Raw genomic sequence first — 15,677 nt, 5'->3', positions numbered from 1 at the left:
ATGGTAATGTGGCCTCCAGAATTTCACACAGTATTCCAGATGAGGTCTAACCATGGTTCTGTACAATGGCATTATGACTTCAGGCTTCCGGCTGACGAAGCTTCTACGGATACAACCCATCATCTGCCTTGCCTTAGATGAAGCCTTCTCCACTTGATTGGCAGTTTTCATGTCTGCGCTGATGATTACTCCTAAATCTCGTTCTGCTGAAGTCCTAGCTAAAGTCTCACCATTCAAGGTGTAAGTTCTGCATGGATTTCTGCTACCGAGGTGCATGACCTTACATTTCTTAGCGTTGAAGCCCAGCTGCCAGGTCAAGGACCAATGTTCCAATATAAGCAGGTTCTGCGCCATATTATCCTGCAATTTGCATTCGCTTACTATATTACATAGTTTGGCGTCATCGGTGAATAATGTTATTTTACCTTAAAGCCCTTGAGTCAGGTCCCCTATGAATATGTTGAAAAGGAGCGGACCCAAGACTAAGCCCTGCGATACTCCGCTGGCCATCTCCGATGTTTTAGAGAGGGAACCGTTAACCACCACCCTCTGAAGTCTGCCACTCAGCCAATCATTGACCCATGCAGTTAGTCTCTCTCCTAACCCCAACGATTTCATCTTGCTCAACAGCCTGCGGTGTGGGACGCTATCAAAAGCTTTACTGAAGTCCAGGTACACGACGTCCAGGGACTCTTCCAAGTCTAGCTTTCTTGTTACCCAGTCAAAGAAGCTGATGAGATTGGATTGGCAGGACCTACCCCTGGTGAATCCATGTTGACTGAGATCCTGTAGATTCCCTCGTTCAGGATCGTGTCTAATTTACGCTTAATTAGTGTTTCCATGAGTTTACACACTATTGATGTGAGTTTACACACTATTGTGCTTGAAAGAGGTGGGACTTGGGCATAATAGTATGTGTTGATCTTAAAGTGGCCAAACAGGTTGAAAAGGTGATGGCGGAAGCTAGAAGGATGCTTAGGGAGAGGAGTGACCAATAGGAAAAGGAGATACTGATGCCCTTGTATAAGGCTTTGTGGTAAGACCTCATTTAGAATATTATGGACAATTCTGGATGAAGATGGTCCAGAGGAAGGATACTAAAATGGTCAATGGTCTATGTCATAAAGCATATGGGGATATAAGAACATAAGAATAGCCTTACTGGGTCAGACCAATAGTCCATCAAGCCCAGTAGCCCATTCTCACGGTTGCCAATCCAGATCACTAGTACCTAGCCAAAACCCAAGGAGTAGCAATATTCCATGCTACCAATCCAGGGCTTGAAGATCTCAATATGTATGCTTTGGAGGAAATGTGGGAGAGAGGAGATATGATAGAGGCGCTTAAATACCTATGTGGCATAAATATGCATGAGGTGAATCTCTTTCAATTGAAAGGAAACTCCAGAGAGCTGTGGCATAGTGAGAGTGACCAGTACCTGGTACAGTGGCGCCCCTCTCCCAAACTCTCCTCTCCCCGGCCGCGCGCACCCGTGCCCCTTCCCCATACCTTTTTAACTTAACTTTGGCATGAGCAGCGACGAACTTGCTTCCCATGTTAGCTTTGGAGCTCTCTCCTATGTCACTTCCTCCCAGAAGTGATGTCAGAGAAAGTGCCCAAGCTGATGTGGGCAGCAAGTTTGTCACTGCTCGCGCTGAAGTTTAAAAGGTACGGGGAAGGGGCGTTGGTGTGTGCAGCAGGGGGAGGAGTGAGGAGAGGGAACCAGGGCGGACCGCCCCCTCACACACACCCTTACTACGCTACTGCCAGAGAGAGGGCATAGGATAAAATTAAGAAGTGATAGGCTCAGGAGTAATCTAAGGAAATACTTCTTTTTTTTTTTTTTACAGAAAGGGTGGTAGTTGTATGGAACACACTCTCAGTAGAGGTGGTGGAAACAAAGACTGTGTCTGAAGCTTGGGACAGTCACATGGGATTCCTTAGGGAGAGGAGAAAATAGTGGATGCTGCAGATGGGCAGATTGGATGGGTTATTAGGTCTTTATCTGCTGTCCTATTTCTGTGTTATTTCTCTGTGGGAAATGGTAGTCATTGAATTACTTTCTTATGTTTGTTCTGTCTGCTTTGCAGGTTACATATTCCAGTGGCAGTAAATGCTTCAGCTGCTGCTCAGCTGCAGAAAGAGACAAGTGGATGGAAAATCTGCGGCGGACAGTGCAACCTAATAAGGTAAATGAGAAAATTGAAACAAATTTACTAAGCAGGAAGTCTTCTCACCAGATTATTTGCTTATAATATGATGGACTAGTTAAAATAGTAATACACCTTGTGTTTTTGTTCTGGAACCAGAAATTTTTGACTGAAACCCAAATTTTAGGTCAGTTTCGATGCCCAAACCAAAATTCATTTGGCTCCTAGTTTACTTATTGCTGCTTGATATATCACCTTTCACAAAACAATTAAAGCAGCCCACAGGTTGGGTTGCCTCATATTCTATATGCATCTACAGAGTGCTAACCAAGGTACATTTACTTTAGCCATAGTTTTATGGGGAGAGTGTGGCACAGTGGTTAAAGCTACAGCCTCATCACCCTGGGGTTTTGGGTTCAAACCCACGCTGCTCCTTGTGACCCTGGGCAAGTTACTTAATCCCCCCTTTACCCCAGGTACATTAGATAGATTATGAGCCTGCCAGGACAGACAGGGAAAAATGCTTGAGTACCTGAATAAACTCATGTAAACCGTTCTGAGCTCTCCTGGGAGAACGGTATAGAAAATTGAATAAATAAATAAAAAATAAAATATAAATATTATATTTGACATTAACTGATACCAACCAACCTCTCCATAGGTTAGATGTTAAGGAAATCTAGTTATCAGCCACACAATCTTCCCTCCCTTTAGGAGGAACATACTATCTTTATTGTTTATAGTACAGCTAATGAGGGCCAGCCCGAGGATATCTGATACCCTAGACAAACCTTCAAGTTTTATTTTGATTTGATGAGTCGCTTATTCAAAATTTACTAAGCGAGTTACAGTAAAACAAAAATAAACATATTTTTCGACATACTAATTAAAATTTAAGTATAATGGGTTAGACCGACAGACTTACAGACACAATGGATACACAAGGAAAAAGGGAATGAAAGTTGCAAAAATTGGTGCTTAGAGAAGCAGAAAGAAAACCATGTAAGGAAAGAACACGGGGAAGGGCAAATGTCTCTCTGAAGGATAACTACTTCACTGTGAACCCCCCTCCCTTAGGGCATCTCAGAATTCTAGTGCAATGTATCTAGTAGTCCTGAACGCTAGGTTATGCTGTCAATCATCCTTGAACTCCTTCCCAGGAAGCTGCTCCTGCTCCCTCAGGTTTTTTTTTCTGCAAGCAAGTTGCTTAGAAGTGTTCCTGCTCTGCTCTGCAGTTAAATTATTTTCTGGTATTTTTTCTTAGTGTTCAGTTGGAGGCTCAGTGCCCAGATGTTCCCACTTGTTGGGACCTCTGCTTGGGAGAAGACGCAGACTTACACTGCGGAAGTCTGCTGTTAGCAGGATCAGCCCTCAGGAACACCTAGCTAGTCAGTCTGATTTTGCATTTTTTGAAGCTCAGGGGCTATCCCCTGCGTATCTGCTCACATCCCTGATTTATCAGGAGCTTGAGCACAGGCTGTTTGGCTCTGTCCTGGTTTGGCCAGCTGTGTTGTCTTCTCTCCCTTCTTGGTGTGAGGTTTTCCAGAGGTTGAGGCTCAGTCCAACATCAGTTGAGGTACAGTTCTTCTCCATTTGTCCCAGCTGTACTCCTATTTATTAAAGTACCTGTAAACCGTGCCAAGCTCTATCTTTATGGAGAGGATGTGGTATATAAACTTAAGGTTTAGTGTAGTGTAAGCTGAAGCAGGCAGACACATGACACAGTGAGTAAGACTATTATAGCCTGTGAGGAAATTGGGGGTGTTCCAAAAGTGAAATTTGAAGGTTTCTGCAGCCAGAGCCAAGATCCCCAACCTCCAAAACACCTTTCCCTGCATTTTTTGTACTTCAGGGAAGTCTCCACAGGCTGTATTTGGTGTGATTTTGCTAGCAGTGGCCATCTTGGATTTTAAATTATCTTTTTTTCCTAAAACCTCCATCTGCCTCAAGACCCAAACCCCTTGATTTTACTTAAAATCAATAGGGATGAATCCCTCAGGCCTTCCTATCCCTATATCATTCCAGATTTGTGCTGGATGGATGGCTGAGGAGTATCCAGGTCCCACGTGCGATAGAGCGCACGGGGAGGGGTGGGAGCCTTGGACTCAGCCTCTTCTGAGTCCGCCAGGGGACCACAGGAGGCACAACCCCAAAGAAAGAGACCCTTTCCAGAGCCCTCCAAAGGTGCATTGGCTGTATGGGCCCTCGAGACCTCCAGTACAAGGCTAAAATAAAGGTAGACAAAGCAATGGGGCCGGATGGTGTACATCCTAGGGTGCTGAAGGAACTTAGGGAAGTTCTGGTAGATCTGCTGACTGACCTTTTTGAGTCTCTAGAGTCAGGAGTGGTACCGGAAGACTGGCGAAGGGCGGATGTTGTCCCTCTCCAGAAAAGTGGAAGTAAGGAAGAAGTAGGGAATTACAGGCCGGTAAGTCTGACTTCTGTAGTAAGCAAATTAATGGAAACACTTTTAAAACAGAGAATGGTCAAGTTTCTGGAATCCTGTGGATTACAGGACCGGAGGCAACATGGATTCACTAGAGGTAGGTCTTGTCAGACAAATCTGATCAATTTCTTTGACTGGGTGACCAGAGAATTGGTAGAGGATGTGCGCTAGATGTGGTGTATTTAGATTTTAACAAAGCCTTTGACAGTGCTCCACACAGACGTCCCAAAGTGACAGGCTGGGTCAAGAACTGGTTGAGTGGAAGGCAACAGAGGGTAGTGATCAATGGAGATCGCTCTGAGGAAAGGGATGCTACCAGTGGTGTGCCTCAAGGTTCTGTTCTTGGGCCTGTTCTTTTTAACATTTTTATAAACGATATTGTTGAAGGGTTGTCTGATAAGATATGCCTCTTTGCGGATGATACGAAAATCTGCCGGATGGTGTGAATAACATGAAGAAAGACCTGGCAAAGCTTGAAGAATGGTCTGAAATTTGGCAGCTAAAATTTAATGCTAAGAAATGCAAGGTCATGCATTTGGGCTGCAAAAACCCGAGGGAACGGTACAGATTAGGGAATGAAGAACATATGTGCACGACAGAAGAACGGGGCTTGGGTGTGATTGTATGTGATGATCTTAAAGTGGCCAAACAGATTGGAAAGGTGATGGCGAAAGCTAGAAGGATGCTAAGTTGCATTGGGAGAGGAATGGCTAGTAGGAAAAAGGAGGTATTGATGCCCCCGTATAAGACTTTGGTGAGACCTCATTTAGAATATTGTGTACAATTCTGGAGGCCGCAATACAGTGTTAAGATTCCAGGATGGGAGGAAAGGAAGTTGTTCTTCTTTTCGGACCCCCCCAAGGAGTGTGAACAGGGCTGTGAGAGGCAGCGGCATCTCACATCATCTGCCACCACCACCGAGAAACCAGCTTATAAAAAGAGTGTGCCTGTGTGACCGTCAGAGGAAGCTGCTATTGTTTTCAGACTCCCTCCCAGGGAGTGAGAACAGGGCTGCAAGAGGCATTGGCATCTGACATCATCTGCTGCCACCAAGATACCAGCTTAAAAGAAGAGGGTGTCTGTGTGGCTATCAGAGGAAGCTACTCTTCTTTTTAGACACCCCCCCCCTCCATGGAGTGAGAATGGGGCTGTGAGAAGAGGCAGCATCTGACATTGTCCACCACCTGTAGATACCAGCTTAAAAGAAGAGTGTATCTGCATGTCTGTCATAGGAAGCTACGCTTCCTTTCAGAACACCCCCTGAGAGTGAGAACAGGGATGTGAGAGGCAGTGGTGTCTGACATTATCTGCCACCGGTGAGATACCAGCTTAAAAGAAGTGTGTGCCTGTGTGACTGTCGGAGGAAGTTGCTCTTCTTTTTGGCCCCCTCCTCAGCGAGTGAGAATGAGGCTATGAGAGGTAGCGGCATTTGACATCATCCACCATCACAGAGATTACATTACATTCTATTCCACCAATACCTTTCGGTTCTAGGCGGATTACAAAAGAATTGGTCTGGGCATACCCAGTGAAGATTATAAGATAATTAACAGAAGCATTAGGGTCTGGGGATATATTGAGAAGGTTAGTTTGACTTGACAAATTTCCTGAATAACTTGGTTTTTAATTCTCTCCTGAAGGTTCTGTAGTTGGACGTTGTGATCAGCAGGTTGGAGAAGTGGTGGTCTAGTTTTGCTTAAAAGAACATTATCCCAGGACAAGCAGGCATGATATTCTCACATGTGGGTGACGTCATCTACGGAGCCCCGATGCGGAAGCATTTTCAAGCAAACTTGATTGAAGATTTAAGTTTGCTCTGCTGCTCCACGCATGCGTGCCTTCCTGCTCCACTAGGGGGTGCATCCCCTCGTGGTCTCCAGTTCAAAATTTTCCGCGAGCCTAGAAGCCGTGTTTTTCAGGCTCTGCCCCAACTGCCTTCTAGCACCGCGATTTTTTCTTGTTTTTTCACGATTAAGTCGCTGTGCGCGAATTCCTTACCTTTTTACTTGATTCCTGCTTCGTTTTCAACGACCCGGAGGCTTCCGGGTCCCCGTGGCCGCGTGGCTAATCGAGCCGCGGCTACTTTCGATTTAATGTCCCGGCCTTTGACCGGCTTTAAAAAGTGCACCCGGTGCGAGCGGCTCCTTTCTCTCACAGATCCGCATCGCCGGTGCATCCTCTGTCTGGGGGCGACTCATCCAACCGACTCCTGCCCCCAGTGCGCTATTTTCCAAAACCGGGCCCTCCGCCGAAGAAAAGCCCGCATGGCGGATCTCTTCACCCCGGACCAACCCTCCACCTCGGCCTCGAGGTCGGCCCCGGCCTTGACCTCGGCCCCGGATACCGCGGCATCGCCTCGAGACTCGACCCCGAAGTCCTCGGGACAACAGAAAACCTCGGCTCCGGGTAAGTCCCCTCTTCCCTCTTCAGGTTCTGTAACAGCGAAGAAGCCAGCCTCGGGGACAACGGCGACGCATGGCGGAAGCCCCATGCTTACAGCCCCGTCTAAGCCCTCCAAGCCTTCGGGCCGTGCCTCCACCACACGGGAATACTCTGATACGAGGTCGCCCCCGGTGGAGCGCACCGAGGCAGTGGACATGCCTTCGATGCTGTCCGTGCCCGTCTTCCAGGACCTACTCCGAGCGATGATCACGTCGGAGCTGTCCACTGCAATGGCCCAATTTCAATCGGCCTCGACCTCGAATGTGCCAGACCAGCCTGGGCCTCACACCGAACAACCTCGAGGAAAGGTGCGCAATCCTCGCCGCATCCCATCCTCCTCGGACTCCTCGCCGAGACGCCCGAGACGTTCCCCCTCCGCGGACCGCCGAGGGGCAAAACGCCGGGCTAGAACGACAGAAACCTCGAACCGCCGTACCTCCAAGAAGGCCCGAGGTTCACCGACCCTACGAGGCCGTTCTCCCACACCTCGTACAGGACCACTAAGGGTGGCTGAGTTATCACTCTCCAACCCACGCATCCTCCGAACTCCCCCTCGGACGTATTCTCCGAGAGAGTCCGGATCGAGGTCACCAATCCGACATCGATCGGTACCCCTAACCCCGGCATCGTCTCCGAGGGGCTCCTCGAGACGCCGAAGATCGACAACCCCGGAACACTCTCACAGTGCTTCCCCAACCTCGGAGCATGGATCAGAGCATGAACCTCGATACTCGAGGGAAGCCTCCTTATCCTTCTCCACCCGACGAAGGTCTCGTTCCCCGACCCCGCACGGGGCCCCAGGGACATCCCGCCCATCCTTCACTCGCTTTGTCCAAGACATGGGCCACGCATTGGAATTAGACCTCCAGTCCGACTCCAGATACTCGAAGGAGTACCTGGCGGAGCTGGATATGCCATCACTGCCCAGAGAGTCCCTTCGCTTACCACCTAACCCGGTACTCCAACAGGCCTTCTTCAGGAACCTGGAGACCCCCTACATGGTCACGGCCGTACCCTCCAAAATGGAGGCCAAGTACCGCACAGTACCTTACCCGGGATTCGAGCAACCACAGCTCTCCCACCAATCGCTGCTAGTGGAATCCTCCTTGAAAAAGGCTCACCCGTCCCGGGTCTCAGCAGCGGTCCCCCCAGGCCGAGAAGGCCGAACCCTGGACAAGTTCGGCAGGAGACTATACCAAAACGCAATGATGGCCTCTAGGGTGCAAAGCTACACTTTCACCTTCACATCATACCTCAAACACCTCATTGGACTATTGAGAGCCTTTGAGACTGACCTACTGGCCTCCCGGCAGGGAACGTTCGGCCTGCTTTTAGAGTCCCTCTCCAACCTGCGCCTTCATCTATTCCACGCGGCCTACGATGGCTTCGAACTCTCCTCCAGAGAAGCAGCCTTCGCTATCGCCATGCGCCGACTAGCTTGGCTGCGCCTGGTCGACATGGACCCCAACTTACAGGACCGGTTGGCTAACCTCCCCTGCGTGGGAAAGGAATTGTTCGATGACACTATCGAGGCGGCGACAAAACGCCTCTCCGAACATGAACGCTCGTTTGCCTCCCTTGTCCGGCAAAAGCCCAAACCGCCAGCGCCCAGGCCATACAGGGCCCCGCCGCGCCGCTACCCACAAAAGTCCACCCCTGCTTTCTCGCGGCCCCCACCCAGACGTCCGCAAGCCCATCACAGGGCCATGCCCAAGTCTCAACCGCCCGCGACCACCCCCGTCCTTTTGACGGGACACGCGGAGGGGGCGGGCCCCCTCCGCCATAGTCCCAGACCGCCTTCCCATCGGAGGTCGACTCAAAGCCTTTTACCCTCGCTGGGAACAACTCACGTCGGACGCATGGGTCCTTGGCGTGATCTCATCAGGGTACTCTCTCAACTTTCGGGCCATTCCTCCGGACAATCCCCCAAGGAATTGCCCTCCCAACCGGACTCAGCTACCTCTACTCCTCTCCGAAGCTCGAGACCTGCTTCGCCTGAGAGCAGTGGAGAAGGTCCCCCCCGACCAACGGGGGAAGGGCTTCTACTCCCGTTACTTCCTGGTACCGAAAAAAACGGGAGACCTACGCCCAATACTAGACTTGAGACGCCTCAACAAATTCCTGGTACGGGAAAAGTTTCGGATGCTCTCACTACCAACACTCTACCCCCTGATCGACGAGGGCGACTGGCTCTGCTCCCTCGATCTCAAGGAGGCGTACACACATGTCCCAGTGCACCCCGCTCACCGCAAGTTTTTGCGTTTCCAAGTAGGGGAGTGGCACCTACAATACCGAGTCCTCCCCTTCGGACTAGCATCATCACCTCGGGTCTTCACCAAGTGCCTCGTGGTGGTAGCAGCAACCTTACGTTCCCAGGGCCTCCAGGTATTCCCCTACCTGGACGACTGGCTAATCAAAGCCCCGTCCAAGGAAGGGGTTATCTCAGCGACCCAACAGACTATTACCTACCTACAAAGTCTGGGGTTTGAAATAAACTTCCCAAAATCTCAACTATGCCCCTCGCAGTCCCTACAGTTCATCGGGGCCACGCTGGACACGGTTCGCCTCCGTTCCTTCCTCCCCCCTCCGCGCCTGGAGGCGTTAGTAAGTCTGAGCCGAAGGATCTCTCGGCTGACCTCAGTATCAGCTCGACAGATGATGACCCTTCTGGGCCACATGGCCTCCACCGTCCATGTCACACCATTCGCCCGCCTCCATCTGAGAATCCCTCAATGGACACTGGCGTCTCAATGGCGTCAAGAACGGGACCCGATCGACCACTCCGTGACAGTGACTCCTTCATTGCAACGATCGCTCCGCTGGTGGGCCGACTCTTCAAATCTTTCCAAAGGTTTGCTCTTCCTCACCCCACCCCACAGCAAGGTACTCACCACGGACTCGTCGGAGTACGCTTGGGGAGCCCATCTGGACGGCCTACGCACCCAAGGAATGTGGTCAGCACAAGACCGTCGCTGCCACATCAACGTGCTAGAACTTCGGGCCATCTACCTCGCAGCTGTAGCCTTCCAACATCTGCTCCGTGACCGAGTGGTTCTCATCCGAACCGACAACCAAGTAGCGATGTACTACGTAAACAAACAAGGGGGCACAGGGTCTTGGCCCCTTTGTCGGGAAGCCCTACGCCTCTGGAAATGGGCAATCTCCAACAACACCTTCCTTCGGGCGGTGTACATACAAGGAGAACAAAACTGCCTGGCGGACAGACTCAGCCGCCTCCTCCAGCCACACGAGTGGTCACTACACTCTCAGGCCCTACGAGGAGTGTTCGAACGGTGGGGGACGCCTCAAATAGACCTGTTCGCGTCCCCTCACAATCACAAGCTGCCTCTCTTCTGCTCCCGGATATACTCCCCGGACCGACTCGAGGCCGACGCCTTCCTCCTCGACTGGGAGGGAAGGTTCCTGTACGCGTTCCCGCCGTTTCCTCTGATACTGCGGACCCTTGTCCATCTGAAAACAGTACAAGCCACCCTGATCCTGATTGCCCCTCGCTGGCCACGCCAGCCGTGGTTTTCCCTTCTACTTCAACTCAGTGTCAGAGATCCACTGCCTCTGCCTCTGTTTCCCTCTCTACTGTCACAGGGTCAGGGTTCACTGTTACATCCCAATCTTCAATCTCTTCATCTGAATGCTTGGTTTCTCTCCCCCTGACTGCTCTCCCCGTGTCTCAATCAGTCAAGGAGATATTGGAGGCCTCTAGAAAAACCTCGACGAGAACCTGCTACTCCCAAAAGTGGACCAGATTCTCAACCTGGTGCTCCTCCCACAGCCAGGACCCGGTGTCGGTCCCCGTCCCCCTGGTCCTTGACTATCTACTTCAACTATCTCATTCCGGCCTAAAGACCAACTCCATTCGAGTACACCTCAGTGCGATTGCGGCCTTTCATCAGCCCCTGGAAGGGAAAGCCCTCTCGCTCCATCCCTTAGTCACTCGCTTCATGAAGGGTCTGCTGAACGTCCACCCCCCTCTCAAACCTCCCCCGGTGGTTTGGGACCTTAACGTGGTTCTGGCTCAACTAATGAAACCTCCATTTGAGCCCCTAGACCAGGGGTGTCAAAGTCCCTCCTCGAGGGCCGGAATCCAGTCGGGTTTTCAGGATTTCCCCAATGAATATGCATTGAAAGCAGTGCATGCAAATAGATCTCATGCAGATTCATTGGGGAAATCCTGAAAACCCGACTGGATTCTGGCCCTCGAGGACCGACTTTGACACCTGTGCCCTAGACAAATGCCATCCAAAATTCCTCACTTGGAAGGTAATTTTCCTACTCGCGCTCACGTCCGCACGGCGGGTTAGCGAGCTACAAGCTCTGGTAGCGGACCCACCCTTCACGGTATTCCATCACGACAAGGTGGTACTCCGCACCCATCCAAAGTTCCTACCTAAAGTAGTGTCTGATTTCCATCTCAATCAGTCCATTGTCTTACCTGTGTTTTTTCCCAAGCCCCACTCTCACCCCGGAGAAGTGGCGCTCCACACTCTTGACTGCAAAAGAGCGTTGGCCTTTTACCTCCAACGCACTCAGCCACACCGGAAAGTCCCACAACTGTTTTTGTCCTTCGACCCAAACCGGTTAGGTCACCCAGTTTCCAAACGCACCTTGTCCAACTGGTTGGCCGATTGCATCTCCTTTTGCTACGCTCAGGCTGGTCTCGCGCTGCATGGTCGAGTAACGGGACACAAAGTCCGAGCGATGGCAGCCTCCGTAGCCTTCCTCAGGTCCACACCTATTGAGGAAATCTGCAAGGCTGCCACGTGGTCTTCGGTTCATACCTTCACCTCCCACTACTGTCTGGACTCCCTGTCCAGAAGCGATGGCCGGTTCGGCCAATCGGTGTTGCGAAATCTATTTGCTTAAATTGCCAACTTCCCTCCATCCCTCTTCAGTAAGCTTGGAGGTCACCCACATGTGAGAATATCATGCCTGCTTGTCCTGGGATAAAGCACAGTTACTTACCGTAACAGGTGTTATCCAGGGACAGCAGGCATATATTCTCACAACCCGCCCACCTCCCCGAGGTTGGCTTCTTGGCTAGTTAAGTGAACTGGAGACCACGAGGGGATGCACCCCCTAGTGGAGCAGGAAGGCACGCATGCGTGGAGCAGCAGAGCAAACTTAAATCTTCAATCAAGTTTGCTTGAAAATGCTTCCGCATCGGGGCTCCGTAGATGACGTCACCCACATGTGAGAATATATGCCTGCTGTCCCTGGATAACACCTGTTACGGTAAGTAACTGTGCTGTGTGCCTCCATGAGACTCTAGGAGGAAACTGCTATTCTTTTTGGATCCACCAGGGAATGAGAACAGGACTGTGAGAGGCAGTGGCATATGACATAATCCATCACCGCTGAGATACCAGCTTATAAGAAGGGTGTACCTGTGATGCATGGTGAGCCTTAAGGGGTGTGCCACAGGGGCACATTAGGCCCCTTGGGAGCCCCTTAGGAGATGAAAGGAGCTGGAATACTGGTCCAAGCTATTGTTTCTTTTTCTTTATTACAATGGTGTAACGTAAAGGGAAGATTAAGGGTACTAGTACTCGACATCAGGCCCTATGGCCAAACATGTTTATGTGCAACTCCCTTCTTCAGCTGCAGATGATTTATCTACTTCTGGTGCCTCATTGAGTGAAGGTAGAAGATCCATTCATTCCCCTCCTTTTATTCCTGTTGGTCCTTTAGGGACCTCTTCCGAAGCTGGTGTGGTCCCAAAGGACAAGATGTCTACAGATTTACAGATGTCTGCTATTTTCTTTGCAACCAGAAGCTGTTGGTGTGATTCCAACAATGGTGGTTTGGCCTAACATGACCAAATTGTTTAGCCTCAGGAAATTTCTTTGAAAAACATTTGGCAAGTGGTAATTAGGAAGGAAGAATATATAAAAACTACTAATCCACAGCTTTGTAGGTTCTCTCAGCACACTGTTGATAAATTTCATGATATGGATGCTAAAATTGGCATGATGGATACCAAACTGTCACAAATTTATTCTTCTATGCTTAATTGCCAATCAGCCTCAGCTGCTTTTGTTTAGGACAATTTGTTGATCCATAGACCGGAAACAGGAAATGCCTACTATCTGCACTTTCAGCGATCCAACCAACAGACCCTTCTGAAGTCCCTCTTGCAAAAAGTCCAGGACTACCAAAATTGAAGCTCACAAGGGGCTCTACATCATCCACAGCACACCAGGTTGCCACTATTGATGGCTTCTTAGTTCTAAGCAGCGTGGCAATGACCATGTCTGAGTAACCCTTGCTCATCAGGGCTTCCTGCTCAAGAGCCATGTGTTAAACTCAAAGTGTTCCGAATTCTCTATGGGGACCAGTCCCTGAGTGAGAAGATCCACTAGCAGTCGAGGGCTTTGTCCCTCTGGAAGTGAACTAGGTCCTCATACCATGGTCTGCGCAGCCAACTGGACACCACTAGGACTACCAACTCCGGATGACTTGCAATCCTAGTATGGGCCACAGGGCACACAAACAAGAGTCCCTTCTTTGGCCATGGTTAGACTAACAAGCCAAGCCCCCATGCTTCCGGGCTCATATCTTTGGCTGCAAAAGCAACCCCACTTTGTGTTTACTGCTGAGGACATCAGATCCAGCTGTTAATGTCCCCACTACCAAACAATGGAGACGGTGACCTTTCCCTTGGGTCAAGAGTCTGCTGACTGAGAAAGTCAGCCTGCATATTTTTCGTTCCCGCTATGTGCGTGGCCTAGAGCCTGCAAATGAACTTCTGCCCACTGAAAGAGGAGTTGAGCTTCTAGGCTTAATGGGGCACTTCTGATGCCTCCTTTCCTGTTGCCACCACTGTCACATTGTCTGAAAAGACCCCCAACTGCCTTGCCTTCCAGAGACTTTTCCAGTGCCTGAAGTGCTAGCCGAATGGCTCTGAGGTCTAGACAATTAATGGACCACTTTTGCTGAGCCAGTGACCGATGACCCTGAACTGGGTGTCCGTTGCAATGATCCCTCCCAATCATAAATGCTGGCATTGGTCGTTGGTATTTCCTAGGAGGAAATGCAGAGAGGCATGCCACTCAAGTTTTCTGCAGCCAGTACCGCAGGCTGTTCCTCACTTCCGGCAACCATGAAAGTGATTGCTGAAGTGAGTCCATCTAAGGAGACTAACGAGAGAGAAGAGAGTCTTGGAGAGGACTCATGTGTGTTCTTGCCCAAGGGACCACCTCTTTGGCTGTCGTCATTGACCCCAGGACCTGTGGATAATATCATGCCATGGGAGTCAGATTGTAAAAGGTCCAAAAATCTGCTCCTGGGGCTTCAGTCTGTGTGGCTCTGGAAGAAATATCTGGTAGAAGGCCATGTCGAGAAAAACTTCCAGGTACTCCAAGCGCTGGGTTGACTCCAGCTGACTCTTCTTGAAGTTGACTATCCAACCCAGGCACTGGAGGAGATGGATCACTCTTGAAACTTCCCATTCTTCTTCCTCTCTGGATGGGGCTCTGATTAGCCAATCAGCCAAATATAGGTGCACATGGATCCCTGCCTTGCGAAGGTGCACTGCTACCACCATGACCTCGGTAAAAGTGCAAGGTGCAGTTGCTAGGCCAAAGGGGAGCACAGAGAACTGGAAATGCTGCTCCAGCACATGAAACCGCAAGTACCTCCTGTGGGCCGGAAAAATGGAAATGTGGAGATAGGCTTTCTTCAAATCAGGATAGGCAAGAAATAATAATTGGAAAAATTGGGGTAGACTGAATTATAGTTTCTGGTGGAACTCTTTATGTCACATATATAAAATGGAAAGGATAATAGCCACACAGCAGGGGAATTTTAGAAAATTTCAGGATATTTGGGAGCCATTAACAAATTATTGTAATGAATGAATATTATTTTTCCCCTTAACTATGCATGTCCAAGGTGTGGGGAGGGGGTAGATTTTGGACTTTGTATAAATGTAAGGAATGTGGGGATGGGGATTATTATATGTTTTCTGTGTTTAAAGATTGTTATTGATTAGAGGGGAGGGGGGAGATAAATTCTGAATATTAAGTGTTGTATCTGAGTTTAAAATGTTTTTATATACTGGCACACTTATTGTAAGTTTTTAAAAATAAATAAAGAATTAAAAAAGAAAAGGATAGGCAAGAAATTCTGATGACATTATTTACCCTCTCTAAGGAGAAGGTGTCTTCCCTAATGGGATTCTGAGGCTTTTCCTCCTGTCATTTGTTTGTTATATGCCACTTTTCTCTTCACTGTTTTGTTTACAGCTTTTGGATATTTTGTTTATGAGAATTCTAGCTGTACAGGCTTGTTTATAGTGAAGCAAGAAATTTCCCCAAAGCTACTGCCGCTATGACTAACTGAACGGTCTCCATGCAGAAGTGCGGCACTTTGAGTGCAGCATTGACTAATGTGAGGTCCAGAATTGGCCTCCAGTCATCTGAGCCTTTCTTTGGCACGAAGTATATGTAGTATCTATCTGAGCCTGATTCTTTGTCTGAGATTGGCTCTATAGCACAAAGATTCAGTAGCCTTTGCACTACTGGACTCAGGGCTCTCTCCAGCCGGCCATTCGGAGAATCTACAAAAATGTCTGGAGGGTAGGCACAGAACTTGATTTTGTAACCTTCTCAAACAACTTCTAG

General features: G+C 49.5%; 1 protein-coding gene across 4 annotated transcripts in view; it reads left to right on the top strand.

The window, feature by feature from the left end:
- Positions 1 to 15,677, top strand: part of RASAL2 (RAS protein activator like 2) — a 502,399-nt gene that overhangs the window by 312,511 nt on the left and 174,211 nt on the right. For all 4 annotated transcript variants that reach the window (XM_033915463.1, XM_033915461.1, XM_033915464.1 and 1 more), the window contains exon 7: positions 2,091 to 2,189. In XM_033915463.1, the coding sequence (XP_033771354.1) occupies positions 2,091 to 2,189 (99 nt within the window). The remainder of the gene's footprint in view (positions 1 to 2,090; positions 2,190 to 15,677) is intronic.

This window comes from Geotrypetes seraphini, chromosome 12 (genome assembly GCF_902459505.1).
Source record: "Geotrypetes seraphini chromosome 12, aGeoSer1.1, whole genome shotgun sequence".
Classification (NCBI taxonomy): Eukaryota; Metazoa; Chordata; class Amphibia; order Gymnophiona; family Dermophiidae; genus Geotrypetes; species Geotrypetes seraphini.
Note: the sequence above shows the minus strand (reverse complement) of the source record. Positions and strands in the feature narration are given on the sequence as shown.